General features: G+C 42.6%; 1 protein-coding gene across 2 annotated transcripts in view; it reads right to left on the minus strand.

Annotated features, from left to right (window-relative positions):
• Positions 1-1,213: 1,213 nt before the first annotated feature.
• DMRT1 (doublesex and mab-3 related transcription factor 1) overlaps positions 1,214-20,282 on the minus strand; it is a 128,865-nt gene continuing 109,796 nt past the window's right edge. For both annotated transcript variants that reach the window (XM_055294373.1, XM_055294372.1), the window contains exon 5: positions 1,214-2,310. In XM_055294373.1, the coding sequence (XP_055150348.1) occupies positions 2,156-2,310 (155 nt within the window). In that variant the 3' untranslated portion in view covers positions 1,214-2,155. The remainder of the gene's footprint in view (positions 2,311-20,282) is intronic.

Genomic DNA, 20,282 nt, shown 5'->3' on the forward strand with positions numbered 1-20,282 from the left:
ACCCACTACGCGTGGAAGGCTCCAGACCCCTCTCTTCTGGGGCTGTTGGACACGGGCCAGAAGCAGGGTCTTCCGGTCAGCTTGAGACCCTGCGTGGCCAGCGGAGGTCCAGGGCCCCGCCCGCCCTCTGGGAGTGGCCCTTCCAGGGGACCGCGTGAGGCCGCTCGCATGCAGCATCAAACGGCGTTAGGCGAGGCAGGTGGGTTTAGAAGGGCCTTTTCAAAAATAAGGATGCTGCCCACTGGACAGGCCTAGTTCCCAGGGTGCAGGCGGCCAGGGTGCGCATTGCCTGCGCAGCCCAAGCCTGCTCCGCCGAGCCAAACCTGGCTCTCGGGGCTCACCAGAGGCCCAAAAGGTGCTCAGTCAAGGCTGAGAGCCCGCTGGCAGCCTACCTGGGCCTTGCCTGACTTTCCAGAAATGCAGGGGCACTGAAGGGGGCAGTGCTGAGAGGGGACACTTTCCCACTGAGGAGGCGTGCGGAGCTTCTCCAACCACCCCGTCACAATGAAGTGTGCCGGGGTTATCTGCGGAATGGCGGGAGCTGCAAGACTCCGGGATCCTCAAAAGCCAGACCTAAAGAAATAGAGGGGGCAGTGGGCAGGGGTCCGCGAACACGCGGGCGAGGTGGGCGCGGGATCCTCATCTTCCAGGAGGCCACTAGGAACACCTTGGAGGTGACGACTCCGCGGGCCGTTTCCCTTCCCCGCGCGCCCGCAGCCTCCGCCGTCGCCGTCACAATAGCTACAGCTACAGCCGCCGGCCGAAGGGCACACGGCTGCAGTAGCAGCAGCCTGACAAGTGTGATAAAATGATCTTCCTTAACTAAACTCGTAAAGCACTGGGCAATAAAACTCAATCTTCTGTAAAATCCAATTAAGTCATTATCTGACTGATTGTATCTTTAATTGAAAACAGAAGTGACAGTAAATTTCTGTGATATATCAGGATCAATCGATACCGCTATACGATTCAGCCCCAAGAAGTGATTTATAATGTCAAACCTATATAGGTAACTCCACATTATTCTCTCTAAAACCACTGGTGGATGAAATTAAGAGTAAGTGCATTTAATAAAAAACAAGATGGTCAGGTTATTGATTACAACAGATGGGGGTGAAATCAAATAGATGTTTTCAAAGCACAGAGCGAAGAAAATACAAGTAATTTCTTTTTTCCTGTTTAATACCGCTCACCAAATATACACACAAGAAAATTCAGTCATCAATAACATTTTTATTTCAGGTACAGCTGCAACTAAGCAGAACGATGAATTTTTTTTAGACTAGTTTCATTTCAGGATGGCTTCTGTTACATAACAAAGTACTCCATAGCAACTTTTAACAAAATAATGAACTCAAATCTGTAGTAACTTTTGAAGATGTACTTATTTCCAAATCAGATTACAACCTAAGGTTACAACAGTCTAGATTGCATCCATTTTTTTCCGGTAGTAGAAAGAATGTATGATAAACTCATTCTACAAACACCACTCAGGAACTCTGCATCACTAAGGTCACTTTAAATTGCATTGTTTTCAAATTACACCCTTTACCAAAAACGCAGCAATTTTTTTTACAGGCTTTAATGTTTCTGATTATATTTCAGTTACGTTTTGGATTAGGAGGATGGGGTGGGGCTATTTCCAACAGCAACACACAAAATATATCCATTTAGCAGACTTCTAAAAAAAATCACTGATTTTGCCTGCTCTTTTCTTCTCACCCGTCAGGTAACAGCTAAATTTATATCTTTGCAGGTTTTAAAAAAAAACTTAAAAAAAAAAAACCCTAAGGCACCTAAGATTTCATTTTAAAACTAAAAGTAACATCTAATTAGATGACTCATTTAGAGGCACACAAATGGCTTCACTTGAATGAATTATTTCTTGAAAACTACATGAAACCAGTGTCATTAAAAAAAATGAACACTATTATTTAAACTCCGTGAGCAAAGCACTTAAATCATGCAGATGGTAGTCACCGACCCTACAGTATTACAAATGTGTTACAGCCTCTGGACTAAACTCTAAGGAATATAAACCAAATACGTTCTCAACAGTTAAGATAGTATGAGTCAATGCAAAATGTTAACAAACCCCATGGAAAGTGGAATAACCTGTTACTCCAAGTGAACCGCCATCGGCAGCAGGCACTGCTCACTCGTCCTCCTCGATGACGGGAGTGACTGTGAAGCTGCTGGGCTCCGACGCAGGCTCACATTCGAGCACTGCCTTTGTGCTCTCGTTACTAATAGGAGAGCTGCTCGAGAGGGAAACCAAGCCAGAATCTTGACTGCTGGGCGGCGAGAATACTGGGAAGTGAGGGGAGAGAGAAAGGGAGAAGAGTATGTTAAAAGTGGCTGGTCTTTATACATTCATTATTCAATTAGGTTACAACAAAGAAAGTGGCGCTCTCCATTTCTATTCGGAGTTGAAAGTGTTTTTATAGACACTCATTAAAACCCCTAGCATTTCTTTAGAATAAAAAAATAGTATTCTACACAGTATACCTATTTAACGAAAGGAGTAAGCTAGATAGCAGAGTTCCAGTTTAACGTTCATTAAAAAACAAAACAAGTCGGCTGCATCCTCTTTGGGAAACTATTTCCACCCTTCACCGGACTCCTCCCCTTTATGCAAAGGATGCTGATGAAACTTGTCAAGTGATCCATCTGACAAATTACCCCAAGCAAGACTCCACCCATGCATTTCCACCATGACAGGTAACCCACCCTACTTTTTCAAGATACAGCAGGTGAAGTTGATAGCATATTAACTTTACTATTATTTCTCTTGGCATAACAGGACAAAGATGGGGGAAGGGGATGTCAGCATACATAACTTTTAAAAAGTAAAAGACAGTAAATGAGAGAGAAAAATTTTAAAAGCAAAAGTAAATAAATTACATCACACTAAAATAGAAGTCAGATACAAATTGTGAAAGCAAACCTAGGAACATAGAACTCCACTGGAAAACCCACATTAAATATGAAGGATGCAAAAGTAATAATGTGTTAAGCAACTTTTGCAACCTTAGCAGCCACAGTAGATAAAAAACTTAAGCAAAAGGGTCTCTGACCTTCTTAACCTTAGCTGAGTTTAGATCCACCCCCAGAACTCCCTTCTGCCGAGTGTGAATGTAATTAAGGGGAAGCTGCAGTGGTAATTTCTCTCCTCATTAACTTCCTGATTGGTTTCAGCCTCAGGATTCTGCCGGGCAGTAGTTTGTCACCAATTCCAAATGGCCAATCGTTAATACTAATGTTTGTGTAACTAACTGCCAGCATCTGCCACGGCTTCTTGTACAACAATAATGGTGAAAGGGTACATTAGTGCTCCTGTGTTAATTCAGCTTGTGTTCATCAATAGGGAAATCTATGATGTAATTAGCAAAATGCATTGGGAGTTGAGTGCTGAAGTCATTTGTAGAGAACTAAATCATAGTAGAAGCTGTACTGGGTCCTGATGTGTTTGCCATCAATACTTATTATGTTTGGAATTTAATAAGGTATATTACCATGCTGAAAAGAGACCTTTTTACAACTGAACACTATTTACGCTTGTTATGGGTTTGGAAAAGGTTTGCTGCAGCTAGTGGAACCACACAGAAATAAAAGAACAGAGCTGGGATTTAAGCAGCAGACCCTTAACCACTCCACTGGACCAAATTCTTTCAGAAAGCACCCTTCTTCCAGTGTGACATATGGGTAGACAGATAGACAAATGGATAGTTTTGTACAGCTACCTCAATATCCAAGAAGGAAAGAGATGATCTGAAAATTCAGTAAGTGAATAAATTTGAAAAACAATTTAGGCAATTTCCTGACAAGTGGTTACTTGTTAATTGGTAGATTTAGTCTTTAATAATGTAAATAAAAAGCAAAGGATGAGTTTGTAAGCTTTAAAATGTAGGAAAATAATTTTTTTAATTTAGAGGGAGTCATTAAGTAGTATTTTATAACAAAAAAGCACGCATATGCATATATAAATATAGCAACCAAAACTAGGAACCTAGGAAATCTGAAGCCTTCATCTTATTACAGTTCATAAAAGTATCTTACTAAATTCGTATTGTTATATGCATTTAAATTCCCTGCAAATCCAAGGTGATTTTGTTTACATTGCACCTGGCTGTCATATATATGTAGAGAGAAATGTTTTCCAAAGGCAGCAGACTTCTTTGAGATCTTGTTATTATACAGATCTGGAGAGCCGACTAAGAGGTTCCTGGAGTCCATGAGTTAATGTCCTCACCCCCACCCCCACCCCCAACCAGTGACAGAAGTTTCTCTGTATAGGAGGTATGGGGAAGAACAGTAAACGTTGCTGACTACTACCTGTATGCCACACACATACTTTAGTGAGGTATCTCACCCTCAAACCCTTCACTGAGAGAATTACTCTCCCCGTTTAACATAGGGTTCCCGTGCAAGCTGTCAAGGGCAGCACTGTCCTGGTTAGGCTGAGTCTGGCATGCTCTGGCCCCTGCACCAGCCTTCTCCTGGGCACCACATTTTGGAACTGGCAGCTGAACCTTCCCAATCCCTGTGTGAGTTTAAGGAGGCAAAGCAACGGACCTTTGCCAAGCTGATGCAGAGGCTTGTAAAAGAATAGGTATGTGCTCTCCCAACATGTTCAGAGCCCTGGGCCTGTTTCCAGTTAGCAGCTGACTGGGAGATGCTCTGGGAGATGCCCTCTCCTCATTTAGCCAACTTGGGACTAAAAAGGGGAGGAGTGGGAATTTTGCAAAAGAAAGGAATTTGACAATATCCCCCTTTTGCTCTAACTTGCCTTATGAATATTTTCTTGGAAAGTACTCTTGCGACGTGGGGCCACGAAGCATGCAGAATGTTACCTGCATGGACTAGGGGGGCTCCAAGCATACTTTTAATGCATGACTGCACTCTAGAAAAATGTAAAACTCACCCTGTTTTGAAAAACAGCTGTATTTTTTATAGTGTTTCTCCACTCAAAATTTAAACCCATGTTATTTTTACATTTGTTCAAGGTTTAGCATTGTTTTTAAATAATAGGCTGTTGAAGTTAGGGATAGTATCTGTTTAAACTCATTTTTGTATAGCACCTCATAGAGTTCTAAGTACATGAAAAGATTTAGTGTGTTTTTCCTTAGTGACTAATGTCCAGAATCACTTTTACTACCATCCTTAAAGATCGTCCCTCAAAGGTACCTTTTCCATTTTAATGCAGCTTCCTTAAACTTTTGGAAGGAGAAGGCTAATAGTTAACCGTTGTAAATTATTTTATACCAATTAAAAATTCAAAAATCAAAATGATGCTTTTCGCTCTTTGATTCTAAGGGGCCCTACACAAGGCTAATTTCAACTCAAAAGTCTTGTCTTAGGTCATTTTGTAAAAATGCTAACTCCTAGCGTCAGTGGCACTTTGGGGGAACAGATAGTATTGGTAGCACTAGAAATTGGTTCCATCTCTCTAGACAGCAATCTAGTGACATGTAATAAGAACCATAAAGCTGTTCAGCCCCTCTGACCTGGTAATTCCACTCTGGGGAATAACCCCAAAGAAAGGAAGAATAATTGAGCCTGACATGCTCAACACACCATCAGTGAAGATGTTAATGTACTGCTCTTGTGCTTGGGGAAGGGAGTTGGGGCCAGCTGCACTGGGGTTGGGACAGGAAGCATTCACAGGCAATACACAATTAAGGATTATACTACCCTATAATCATTGATAGCCTCCCAGCATTTAACAGAAATGGAAGAAATTATTTCTGCACACCACAGCAGAGACTGAAAAGTAAGGAAAGGAAAAAAAGGAAAACCTGCCAATCTGATATTTTTTTGTGTTACAATGAAAGGTGGGTAAACCTCCGAGGCTGACCCTTGTTTGAACCAGTAAATCTAGTATCTGTTTTCTCTCAAGAAGCCTATTTGTCTACCGAAGCTACTGGGATGTTATTTTATTATGATTTAAAAATAAACAAAACGCCTTACACAAGATCATTCTTACCAATGAGGGGAAAAAACACTTCAAGATGATTTTGATGCCATCTAACCATGAGTATTCTTTTTGAAAAATATTTATACTGTCAAAAAAGAAAACCTTCTTAAAAAAAAAAAAAAAAAAAAAACTCTAAGCACTAAGTCTTTTGACATTGCAAAGACCCCTGACTTTTAACTTGAATGATCTGTTGGAAGTCAATGGACTGGAATGAATAATTCTCTTCCAGTGATGTGAGAAAACAGGATATTCATGCTTTAAAAACATTTTTCCTTCCTCTATATGTTAAACACTATTAAGCTCCTAAGAAACCGTTTTAAAATAAAATACAAGTGGCATTTTTCAGTTGTTAGCAACTCGTCATCTAGATGCTGACTGCCATGGCAGACAAACAAAATTGCTGGCCTCTTCAGTTTCCTAGACTTTGCAGGCGTAAGAAAGAATCTGATGAAAAGCTGATGAAAATTTCTTAAACAACAAATTCTTCCACTTCATGATAACCATAGTGTTTGGAAATAAAATCATGTGCAATCAATACCACTTAGCATATATTTAATGTTTCACAATAGAACTCTTTTCCAGAGTGGAACTGCTGCCCTTCTCACTAACATTTAAAATAATTAGGATTATCTTAGCTGTCCGAAGCTTGGCAGGTTCAGTTTGTACTTTCAAATAGCATTAATTCTTGGCACTCAGAACAAGGGATAAAAGGTAAAGATATGAATGGAGATCTTTATTCCACCTGATCTATCATGGATTAGCTCATTCTTTTCCAGTTCATGCCTGCACTCTAGTTAAGAATAAGGCTGAGCTGTAAGTGATGTAATTAGAAACCACAAGCTGAGAAAAAAATAGCCCTTTGGTAATCTCCTCCATTTACTATAAATTTACTAAAAAAAAGTAATGATCTTTGAAACAATTAAGTGTGTTTTCCCCCGAGTGCAATTAAAGAGTAGTGATGAGAGAGTGGAGCATAGGACTGTGTTTTCCATAACACCATATCTTAGTTATCAGCTTTAAAATCGAATATCGGTTTTGAAGGGGGCTATCTCTGCACTTTGCATATTGTAGAGAGAACTGGCCAATCACCGTAAATGAAAGATCCTATAGATGGAATCAGGTAAATTATTAGTGCTTCCTCGCTGATACAACTATCACAGCCTTTGCAAGCACTGGGAAATAGCATACTTTGAAAACTAGGTGAACTTAACAGAAAGTACATATTTATGCAATATTACCTCTTTCCCTCTAAATTTCATGTAAAACATAATGTACACACAATTCACAAAATAATAGTAGACCAATTTTTTAACTCTCAAAAAGAACAGAAGCCAAGCAAGCATCCTTCTGCAGCAATGTCAGAGGCTGGGGGAGCACTGGCCTGGGAGTCTGAGAACCTGGGCTCACAGTCTGGTCCCACTGTAGTTGCAGATTCGTTTCCCTGCTGCTTGTGAAACTAAGTGATGATGCACCCATCAAATTTACTCCCTTCCCCACTTACAGAGTTCACCTGATAAGCAAAGGGAAGAAGCCTTTTTTGTTTATATAAACATGGTATGCAAAAAGAGGAGAAAGAAGGGGCGCATTCAGCCTTATACCCCACCAGGGACTCAAGCAAAATCAGCTCACGACCAGGTGTTCGTTCTCCAATACCACCTCCACCCCACCCAGGCCCTCCTGGACCACAGCATGGCAGCTGGTAGGTCCCCAATGCCACCTCCACCCCACCCCACCCCACCCAAGCCCTCCTGGACCATAGCATAGAAAGCTGGTGGGTCCCCACATTCCCTGCTTGTTTCATGGAGGTGGTCACCACAAGCAACTTGTGTCTCAAAGCCATGAATAAGCAACATGTCTATGGCAGCAGCCCTACCCTGATAGGGGCTCGGCACCCTTTGAAGTACCTCCTCTCCCCTCACTCCTCACCTTCCAAAAAACCCTTCCTGCCTGTCAGTAATGGTGATGCTCCAGACTGCTCCCTTGCCCCCAAACTCAGTCAGTTGTGGGAACTTTCCTCCCACTGACATCTCTTCCTAAACCTTCTCAGAGGTGAGCAAGTGTGCACACGAGGGTCTGACTCACTTTTACTGACTCAGTTGCCTAGTCCCATCCAGGGGTGTCGCATTTGGTGATACACGCAATCCAAACAAAGTCACTCTAAAACTATGTTTTAACCAAAATATATTAAGTCTTAACACCTAATCATCGTGTGGCTTTTAATTCCCTTTAGTAACAACATCCTGCAGTAAACCCACAGACTGGCTAACTCTTTGCTCTCCTCTCCTCTCCAGTAAAATAAACACGACCTAGACTTTTAAGAAAACTCCTCTTGTACCTGGGACATTGTTTAAGCATCCTGTGCCCTAGTTTCTCCATCTGTGAAAAGGGGGTAATAACAGATAGTTGTGACGATTACTGGAATAATGTTTACTCAACAAATATTAGTTCCCTTAATTCCTCTGTCAGCTGTCTACATCTCCATGTCTTAATGTGAGACGATTCTTGCTTTTGAACACATCAGAATCATATCAGGATTTACTGCAAGGTCTGTTTATTCCAGGCGACACATACATGTTGCCTTTTTCAGAGAACCGGGAATACATGTTTACTATGTAGTAGCCTGAATGTCACATCCAAGAGGCAAAACAACCTATTCCTCAATTGAAAAGGGCCCTTTGTTAACATCAGTTCTGCCTTTTTCAATCTTTTTGAGGAGGGAGGTAAGAAAATGGCTGGCATCAAATCAAACACCAGAATGTCTGTGAACATACTTTATAAACCAAACAGAAAATAGTGTTATTATCCCATGATCAAGCAAACCATCCCTTCAGACTAGCATTTGGAGGAAGGAAGAATCTGTGGTTTCTGAGCCTAAGTTTGTCCTAAAAGTTGGGAACTCTGGGAAGTACATGGCACATGTGTCAATGTCTCCAAAGAAGTACGGGTCTCATCTGTTCCTCATCTACAGTTACTGGGTTCCTGGAGGCCTGTCAGAATGAGGCTTGCGTTCTGAGGAGAGAGGAGCAAAGAGTTACCCAGTGTGTGGGTTTACTGCAGGATGTTGTTACTAAAGGGAATTAAAATGAGGCATTCCAGAAACTGTACCTGGGTCCGCATGCAACAGAGCAGAGGCGTCAGGCGTGTGGGCTCTGGAGGCGGGCTGTCTGTCTCACTACCTGAAGACCCTGGACGGGTCCCTTAACCTCTCCATGTCTCTGCTTCTTCATGTGTAAAATGGGGATACGGTAGAGCACTTAGGAGGATTCTACACAAGGCGTGGGGCCCCATTAAGTGCTACGTTCCCTCCTGTGGTCACTCACACATGTGGCCCGGTGACAACCACATCTCAGCACCTGATGCTGTCTGAACTGAGCCCTGTTCCCTCGTCTACACCTGCCCCACCGCACCCTACTTCATCTTTCTGGAGCTTGAAGAGGCAGCAGTCAGAAATGCAGCCTCCTTTCTCAGAGACTATTTTCCCACCACGCTGCATGCTAGGCAGGAGGGCTGAGGGAGGCCTGCTTCTGGCTGGCTCCTCTCACTTAGGAGTACCTGTCAGGCTGGGCCAAGCCCAGCTCCTACCCCTCAGCCAGGAGCAGCCACAGTCTGAGAATCGTCCAGAAAGAGCAGGAGCTCTGCCATCGACACTGGCACCTCAATAAACACCCTGTGCCTCAGTTTCCTCAATTGTAAAAGAAGGTAATAAATATCTCACAAAGTTGCTTTGAGGATCAAGGAGACAAAATAATTTGTAAACCCTAAGGGTCTATACACTTGTTACTCATTATTTTCTGTCCCCTCTCCTCTGGCAGAAGCCTATACTCTTCTCTAGGAAAGAACTGTGAGTGTCTATAGTCCATTGTAAATTAATAGGATTTTTATTAAACATTGGTTGAGACAGGAAAAAAGTGACAACACACCCAACACCTCTGAATGTTCTTGGACAAGTTTCAATTCTGATGTGAGGGAAAGTCAATGATTGCTTTCTTCATCCCTCTTTACACACCAAAAGACTGACAGTTAAAATGAATTCCAAGCTAAAACCTGAGCCTATTGTTTGTGCTTTTCACAGCATCATGTATAGGCCTTCAGTGACACTTAACCATTCCTGAGGCTGGGCCAACAGGCAAGCTGACTCCACTGAATCAGGCTAAGGCAAAGAGCCAGGAGAACCACCTGGAGGCAAAGACACAAAGTTCACAGGGTGAAAGACAAACCTCGGATAAGTGGAAACTGAGCTGAGAATGTCTACCATCCACTGTCCAGAATAGTGCAGAGCACATAGTGGGTGTTTAATAATGGATGCGTGAGTGAGAAACACGATGGAATTTAGCCTTCACAACACACACTGCAACCACGAAACAGGACTAACCCATGCATGCACTGGCAAAGACAGTCTCAAGTCTAAAACCAGTTTAAGGTGGCCGGGTGCGGTGGGTCATGCCTGTAATCCTAGCACTTTGGGAGGCCGAAGCAGATGGATCACCAGAGGTCAGGAGCTCAAGACCAGCCTAGCCAACATGGCAAAACCCCATCTCTACTAGAAATACAAAAATTAGCCGGGCATGGTAGTACATGCCTGTAATCCCAGCTACTCGGGAGGGCTGAGGCAGAAGAATCGCTTGAACCCGGGAGGCAGAGGTTGCAGTGAGCTAAGATCGTGCCCCTGCACTCCAGCCTGGGCAACAGAGCAAGACTCCATCTCAAAAAACAAAAAACAAAAGAACAACAACAACAACAATAAAACCAGTTTAAGGAGTTTAGAGTACAAGCGTTTGAATCAATTCTGCTTATAGTTACTACATAGTGACTCTACGCAAAGCCTGGACACAGAAGCAAAGGGAAAAGCAGCATCAAACACACCCTCCGACAAGTGGTGGCACTAGGACCCTGTCAGCCCAGGCCAAAGGCCAAAGACCCTAACTTTTAATGAGTTCCTCAGGGACTCTGTGCAATGTAAATGAGTGCTCAGAACCACATACAGGTGCCATGACTGGGTTGGCCACACACATCACAACTGCATTTGAAAACACACTTAAATATATACATGATCATCTCAGTAACGAAGGCAGGCTGGGCAAAGAAGATGCTCCACGAGTCATCTCAGAAATAGACTTGTCATTTGATTCTGGGAAAGCTGTTTTCTCAGATACAAAAGGAATCAAACCCATAAAGTAGGCTGTGACGTTTGCCACTCTACAAACTAGGTTAGCTGTCCAGATATTTTGCAGTATGAGAAAATTTTAAAGCAGCCTTGCAGAAGAATCACAGATGCTCCAGCCTGAAAGGGTAAGATGTGATGGAAATCCCAACCTTGATGGGCATCTCGTTAAGGCTAAGAAAAAGGATTACGGTTTTGGAGTCAACACCACTGCCAGGGGAGCTGGTCACAATAATGTCAACACTGCCTTCTCATCTAGAGCTCCAATGAGCTTGGTTTCCTATCTAATCCACAAACCGCAGTTAGCCTTTAGCTTTAGATTTATATAATCTCTGATAAAACACAATGTTTAACAAAATATTTATACTTAGGATGTGCATCTTTAGCTATATGGTTTTTACAAAGTTTTTCATTTAAAAATATTCCGGGCCAGGCGTGGTGGCTCATGCCTGTAACTCCAGGAGGGTTAGGAGATCCAGAAGGGTGGATCACCTGAGGTCAGGAGTTTTGAGACCAGCCTAGCCAACATGGTGAAACCCTGTCTCTACTAAACGTACAAAAATTAGCTGGGTGTGTGCCTGTAATCCCAGCTACTTGGGAGGCTGAGGCAGGAGAATCGCTTGAACCCAGGAGGTGGAGGTTGCAGTAAGCTGAGATCACGCCATTGCACTCCAGCCTTGGTGACAGAGCAAGACTCCATCTCCAAAAATAAAAATATTCTGATACTTTGCAATTAAGTGGATATGATAGAAAGTTCCCAAGCCATTTCTCAAGTAGAATTTGTATAGAATTTGCACCTTATAATTTGAAAATAAATATTGTGGCACGAATGATATGCTAGTAGCACGGTAGAGGATTGCATACAGCAAATTATTTTCTCTTTACTACTAGGAGGCTCCTATTCTTCAAAAAGCAAATATTAATACTATTTATGGTGAAGGTTACATGTAAGACACAAAATTTCAATGTTGGCTTATCATACTATGCCAACTATTTCCTTCTGTTTCTTTCTAACTATAACTAGCATTAATGAAAATTTAAGATTCGTAAATTATTAATATTTTCATCTTTTTTTTCTTTTTTTAAAGACAGAGTCTCGCTCTATCCCCCAAGCTGGAATGCAGTGGCACGATCTCCGATCACTGCAACCTCCGCCTGCAGGTTCAAGTGATTCTCATGCTTCAGTCTCCCAAGTAGCTAGGATTACAGGCACCCACCACCACATCTGGCTAATTTTTGTTATTTTTAGTAGAGCCAGGGTTTCGCCATGTTGGTCAGGCTGGTCTTGAACTCCTGACCTCAGGTGATCCACCTGCTTCGGCCTCCCAAAGTGCTGGAATTACAGGAGTAAGCCACTGCCCTCAGCTAAATAGTTTCTTCTAAAATAGAAGAAGGAAGCAAATACCAGGACACATCTAAATAGAACATATACCAATTGAAAAACAATCAAGATTGAACATTTTAGGCATTTCCAGACAGGAGAATACATGCCTACTCAAAGTTGCACATGTTATTTTACAACCTAAATATAACACGGCCATCATGGATGATAAGGTAAGTTCAGATTACAGAAGCAAGTGCACACTGTTTAGGAATGGTTCACATAAAGGGTGAAGAGAAATAAGAAAATAACAGCAGAGACTGTGTACGCTTTTCTGAAATAATATTTCTATACATTGCATAAGACTCCAATTGCTAAAATTCTTTAATTTATGTATTTCTTAAAACGTTTTTGTGGTTTAAATACCTTCTGTCCAATCAGCCCCAAGAAAGGACTTTAACCCTAAAGAGGTTTAGTCTCCGGCTGGGCGCGGTGGCTCACACCTGTAATCCCAGCACTTTCGGCGGCTGAGGCGGGCGGATCACGAGGTCAGGAGATCGAGACCATCCTGGCTAACACGGTGAAACCCCGTCTCTACTAAAAATACAAAAAAAAAATTAGCCGGGCGAGGTGGCGGGCGCCTGTAGTCCCAGCTACTCAGGAGGCTGAGGCAGGAGAATGGCGTGAACCCCGGGGGGCAGAGCCTGCAGTGAGCCGAAATCGCGCCACTGCACTCCAGCCTGGGCGACAGCGAGACTCTGCCTCAAAAAAAACAAAATAAATAAATAAAAATAAAGAGGTTTAGTCTCTAGGCAATATAAGGCATTCAGGCAATGTTACTGTTACTGTGACTTCTTCTCTCCAGGTGTTTATGATATTTTTAATTGTTTCAGGACAGCTGAGCTCATGCTTATGTTTTGACAGGTATTATAGTCTGCCTTCAAGAAAAGATGTTCCATTGGGTATGGACATAAAGATGGCAACGATCAACACCAGGGACTACTGGCCGGGAGGCAAGGGTTGAAAAATTAACTGTTGGGTAATATGCTCAGTACCTGGGTGACAGGATCATTCATACCCCAAGCCTCAGCTTCATGCAATATGCTGACATAACAAACCTGCACATGAACCCCCTGAATCTAAAATGAAAACTAAAGGGAAAACAAAAAAGGTTTTCCTTTTCCTCCCTAGCTGCAGCCCACCTCAAGCCAAACTTAATTGTAGCCTTTCTTAAGGGGCTTCTCAGCTCTGGGTGAGACGATCCCGGAAAGGGCCTATTGGTACTGGGTCAACAGAGCGAGGCTCTGAACTTCCGGAAAGACAGGCTGGCAGTTATTTACCAAAGCATGAGACAAATTTTCATTTAATTATTTCTTCCCCTGGTCAACAAATTGGCTTCTTCCAGCATTTGCTTAATTTTTTATTGTAGTAAAATACACAGAGCATAAAATTTATCATTTTACCATTTAAAAATTGTCTGTATGGCCTTTTAAATTTTAGGGGTTTTTTTGTTTTTTGTTTTTTTTTTTTTGAGACAGGGCCTTGCTCTGTCTCCCAGGCTGGAGTGCAATGGCTCAATCATAACTCACTGCAGCCTCAAACTTCTGGGCTCAAGTGATCCTCCTGCCTCAGCTTCCCAAAGTGCTGGGATTACTGGCATGCACCACCACCCTGGCCCTTAACCATTTTCAAGTGTAGCGTTCAGTGAAGTACATGCATTTGAAGTACATTCACAACCATTGCCACCTTCCATCTCCAAAACTTCTTCACCTTCCCAAACTGAAATTCTGTACTCATTAAACAATAACTGTCCATCCTCTTCTCCCCTCAACTCCTGGCAACCACCATTCTACTTTCTGGCTCTATGATTTTGACTACTGTAGGTACCTCATATAAATGGACTCATACAATATTTGTCCTTTTGTGTCTGGCTTATTTTACTTAGCATAACGTTCTCAAGTTTCATCCATGTTGTAGAATACATCAGAATTTCCTTCCTTCTAAAGACTAAATAACATTCCATTGCATGAGTATACACCATTTTGTTTATCCATCCATGCACTAATGGTCATTTGCGTTGCATCCACCTTTGAATAATGCTGATATGAACATGGGTATACAAATATCTCTTAGACACCCTGCTTTCAATTCTTTGGGGTATTTACCCAGAGCAGAACTGCTGGACCGTGTGGTAATTCCATCTTTAATTTTTTGAGAACTGCCATATGGGTTTCCACATCATTTCACATCCCCACTGGTAATGCACAAGAGTTCCAACTTCCCCACATCTCAGCAACACTTATTTTCCGTTCACTGATTATTTTTTAAATGACAGCCATCATAATGGGTGTGAAACGCAGGATTTAGTTTTTTGCTGCTGCTTTTTTTTGAAACAGGTTTTCCTACCCGTAGCCCGACTGGAGTGAGTGGCACTATCACGGCTTACTGCAGCCTCGACTTCACGGGCTCAGGTGATCCTCCCACCTCGGCCTACCCAGCAGCTGAGACTACAGGCATGTACTATCATGCCTAGCTAATTTCTTGCATTTTTAATAGAGGCAGGGTTTTCGCCATGTTGCCCAGGCTGGTCTTGAACTCCTGGGCTCCAGCCATCCACCTGCTTCGGCCTCCCAAAGTGCTGGGATTACAGGCGTGAGCCACCACACCAGCCAAGTGTTTTTCCTCTTTTATATTAATCTTTTCCTTCCTTCCCTTCTTCCTGCTCTCCCTTAGTCGTGACCTACTGTCCTGTCTCTATTTTATTACACAGTAATGCTGGAAAATTGGCTACTGTTGAAGTCCCAGAAAACTTTCCTCGTGCTCACATGTAACCTGCTGGTCACCAATGCCAGTGGCCTGCCCTGCTTCTTCCTGCCCTCTCTCAGGAGCACTGGACAGGTGCCCATGCCCTACCCTCTCCCTCCTGCCCAGTCTTCAGGCCACAGTACTCTCCTTTCTCCAGGCCCTCCCCACTCCACTGACCACCTCTTCTCTAATCCAACCCTGAGCACTGACATTCTCCAACTGCTGAACTAGGTTCTCTTTTGTCACACAAGGCTTTAAATATCACCTCCTTGCAAATGACTTCACAATGTATATCTCTTCCCCTGACTTCTTACTGAGCACTATGTCTGTATTTTAAATAGCTAACGAACGGCCAGGCGCAGTGGCTCATGCCTGTAATCCCAGCACTTTGGGAGGCCGAGGCAGGCAGATCACGAGGTCAGGAGTTCGAGACCAGCCTGGCCAACATGGTGAAACCCTGTCTCTACTACAAATACAAAAATTATGTGGGTGTGGTGGCACGCACCTGTAATCCCAGCTACTAGGGAGGCTGAGGCACGAAAACTGCTTGAACCTGGGAGGCAGAGGTTACAGTGAGCCGAGCTCTTACTACTGTACTCCAGCTTGGCAACAGAGCAAGACTCCAAAAAATAATAATAATAACAAAATAAAGCCCAAACAACAACAAAAAAACAAACAAAAAAAACTGAACCTACCAACTTCTCCTCCTCCAACAACCTACCTGACCCTCCCTCATCTCTTGGGTCTTGGGCTCACCCTCTTCTCCAGCCAGCTCAGACTCAAAGCTTAAGACTACTCCACCTCCCTCCCACATCTAAGCAGCTGCTGCATCCTGCTCTCTTGAACTCTGCCATATCCCTCCTTACACATATCCCTCCTTTCCAATGACCCTATCCCACCACACCCTCATCTAAATTCCGGCCCTCATCCCCTTGCACCTTCTCTGCTAGCATCTAGTGCCCTACCCAGTCCCTTCTCTCTCTGCTTCACTTCACCCTGGTGGTCATTACGCTTCCAAAAGCACGTCTCTGACATCTTTCCTAAATAAACACCTTTGTTTGAGTTCACTGTAGATTCTGGATATTAGCCCTTTGTCAGATGAGTAGGTTGCAAAAATTTTCTCCCATTGTGTAGGTTGCCTGTTCACTCTGATGATAGTTTCTTTTGCTGTGCAGAAGCTCTTTAGTTTAATGAGATCCCATTTGTCGATTTTGGCTTTTGTTGCCATTGCTTTTGGTGTTTTAGACATGAAGTCCTTGCCCACGCCTATGTCCTGAATGGTATTGCCTAGGTTTTCTTGTAGGATTTTAATGGTTTTAGGTCTAACATATAAGTCTTTAATCCATCTTGAATTAATTTTGGTATAAGGTGTAAGGAAGGGATCCAGTTGCAGCTTTCTACATATGGCTAGCCAGTTTTCCCAGCACCATTTATTAAATAGGGAATCCTTTCCCCATTTCTTGTTTTTGTCAGGTTTGTCAAAGATCAGATAGTTGTAGCTATGCGGCATCATTTCTGAGGGCTCTGTTCTGTCAAATTTACAAGAAAAAAACAAACAACCCCATCAAAAAGTGGGCAGAGGACATGAACAGACACTTCTCAAAAGAAGACATTTATGCAGCCAAAAAACACATGAAGAAATGCTCCTCATCATTGGCCATCAGAGAAATGCAAATCAAAACCACAGTGAGATACCATCTCACACCAGTTAGAATGGCCATCATTAAAAAATCAGGAAACAACAGGTGCTGGAGAGGATGTGGAGAAATAGGAACACTTTTACACTGTTGGTGGGACTGTAAACTAGTTCAACCATTGTGGAAGTCAGTGTGGCGATTCCTCAGGGATCTCGAACTAGAAATACCATTTGACCCAGCCATCCCATTACTGGGTATATACCCAAAGGACTATAAATCATGCTGCTATAAAGACACGTATAAACACGTATGTTTATTGCGGCACTATTCACAATAGCAAAGAGTTGGAACCAACCCAAATGTCCAACAACGATAGACTGGATTAAGAAAATGTGGCACATATACACCATGGAATACTATGCAGCCATAAAAAATGATGAGTTCGTGTCCTTTGTAGGGACATGGATGAAACTGGAAAACATCATTCTCAGTAAACTATCGCAAGGACAAAAAACCAAACACCGCATGTTCTCACTCATAGGTGGGAATTGAACAATGAGAACTCATGGACACAGGAAGGGGAACATCATGCTCCGGGGACTGTTGTGGGGTGGGGGGAGAGGGGAGGGACAGCATTAGGAGATACACCTAATTCTAAATGACGAATTAATGGGTGCAGGAAATCAACATGGCACATGGATACATATGTAACAAACCTGCACATTGTGCACATGTACCCTAAAACCCTAAAGTATAATAAAAAAAAAAAATAAATAAATAAACACCTTTGGTGGTTTCTGCAAAGGTCCAAGCTCCCTAGCCTGGCATTTGAAGAGCAATCTGATTCCCCACTTCTCCCCTGTGCTTATTAAGCCACGTCCTAGCCTCTCTCCTGCTCCACATGCCTGCACAGACCTCTAAGGTCCCCTGCCTTTGACGCTGAGTTCATGCCAGTCCCACAGACTCTCCCTAATCTCCACAGCTTAACACTCCACTCAAATGCCAACCTCCTCTAATCCCTTTAAGCAGAAACAACCCCCCCTTCTCTAATGCCCACAGTACTGCACCTTTCTTGTGCCACTATCACTTTCACTCTCATTATGGATCTAATGACTCCCCTACAGACCAGAGGAGGGACCATGTCATGGTTCTATCTTTAAAGCCCTTTGGTGGCCACTAGTTAAAAGACTTACATGTGGCCAGCACTCAACAAATAGTAGTTGATGAATAAATGACAGATCACTGTCATGAGACAAAGCCAGCCAATCTGTTTCCTAGATCAATCGTGATCAGCACACTAGGTAAGAATGCACGGAAAGAAGGGTGGAGAGGCAGCTCTGGCAAGACAGAAGAGATGATTGCTGGCCCCACATCAAGGAAGGGGCGAGGAAAACTGAGAAGCAGCTGAGGCAGCAGTGCAGAGGGAGTACAACAACAGAAGTGGCAACGAACCCAAAACCTCAAGAATGGGTCAGCTTCCTGCAGGCGAGAGAGAATAATCCACTTGATAAACTTTCTTGTCATCAAAGGTCGGGGGGCAGGGGCCTTTGACAACTGCAAGAGAAGATTTTCGACATTTAGAAAATGCATGTATGTGAAACAGATAATTTCTCAGTGATGGCGAGTTAATAAGGCATCTCGAATCTACCCTTAAACTCAGTCCTTGGATGGGTATAACTAAACTCCAGACACTAACGGAAATATCAGAATGACTAAAGCTAGAAGACTGAAAAGATACATAGGCTTTTTTTTTCTCCATAATAAAGGAGGCTTATTAAAGCTACTACCTTAAAAAAATAGATAAGGGGTGGCCATCAGATACGTTTTGGATGGATCACTTTCATTGTTAATTGAAAATGTAAACAAGATAAGTAAGCTTGACTCCACATATATAAAATTCTGCATCCAACAATGAACAAATCCGCATTCTTCACAGGCACACACAAAGCATGTATGCAAAATAGCCATGTACCAGTCCACAAAGAAAGTCTCTACACATTTCAAAGATGTGTATCTTTCAAAACATTTGAAGTCTTAGAGATTTAAGTCTCTAGGCTATGAGAATATCTCCTAAGGAAAAAAACCCTTTCAGCTTTAAAAAATGATCAACCAAAAAAGAATATAAATTTCACTGACTCTGCCTAACCAACATGACAACACTTGGTCACAATATAATTAATTTCACCCTTAATGTTACTGTTGAAAGTATTTAAATGCCCAGGCACTGACTCCAACCCACACACTCCTCCCTGATCTCACATTCCAAGTAGATCAGGTATTTTCACACTTGGTTCATCTTCAGTGAAGACTGTAATTACATATTTAATTTGAAAAAAAGAGTGGAAGTCCAGCACTCACTGCATTATTGGCTGGCTTCGAAGCTCAGGGCAAAGAGCAGCGAAATAACGAATGGCGACCTCAGCTCCTTCAAGCATAAGTAATCTGCTAATTTTGGAAATTACCAGCTCATCTCAAAAGTGACCAATTTACATGTAAAAATGCTTTCTGCTGTTAGGCGCAAGCTTCCTGGGAATCAGAAATGTTATTTCAATTGCACAAATTCTCAGGTTTATGGGCTGCCTGGCCTTTTGATTACACCATAATTTTAAAAGTATAAATTGTAGAACATGTTTTATTTCATGTCCAAGGTGTTGGAAGAACCTCTTTGGGGGCCAAGTACTCTAAAGAAAACAATGACTACTGTTAGTCCTTTTTATTTCTTAATCTACCTCGACAACTAGCTAAAACTCATGCATAAAAGGCAGTGTGGTGCTAATTTGGTTACTTAATTCACAGAGTATTTACTGAGCATCTGCTCTGTGCCCAGCACTGTTCTAGATACAGGGGATATGGCTGTGAATAAAACAAGGCTCTGTTCTCAGAAGAAAAACACCTGTAATCAGACACACCTGGGATTACATTCTGGCTGGGTCATTTACTAGTTATGTGACCCTGGGCAATCATTTAACAGCTCCGAGCCTCAATTCCTCATCTATTAAAGGAAAACAACAATGTTAAAGGCTGTTGTGATTTTAAAAATCTATACATAGCACAGCAAGCTCCTTAGCTCAAAATAGGCATTGAATGGACATTGGCCCCCTCCCTTCCTGTAATAAGAGAGCAGATAATCAGTAAGTGCTTCAAACTGGCACCAGGGACTACCTGAAACAGAATCAGAAGAAGGTGCCATTTTTTCTCTATTATGTGTTTGTCTGGTCCTCTGCATCTTCCTCACATCTGTGCTTCTTTTCTGTTCTTAGGTATCCTGTGCCCCCTGGTCCACTCCCAGGGTCTCATTTCTGTCAAATTATAACTTACACCCTCCCTCAATCCGCTCCAGAACAGTTCTATTCTTTGAGTATATTGCTTGGAGCTCTTCAA

Source organism: Symphalangus syndactylus, chromosome 9, assembly GCF_028878055.3.
Source record: "Symphalangus syndactylus isolate Jambi chromosome 9, NHGRI_mSymSyn1-v2.1_pri, whole genome shotgun sequence".
Classification (NCBI taxonomy): Eukaryota; Metazoa; Chordata; class Mammalia; order Primates; family Hylobatidae; genus Symphalangus; species Symphalangus syndactylus.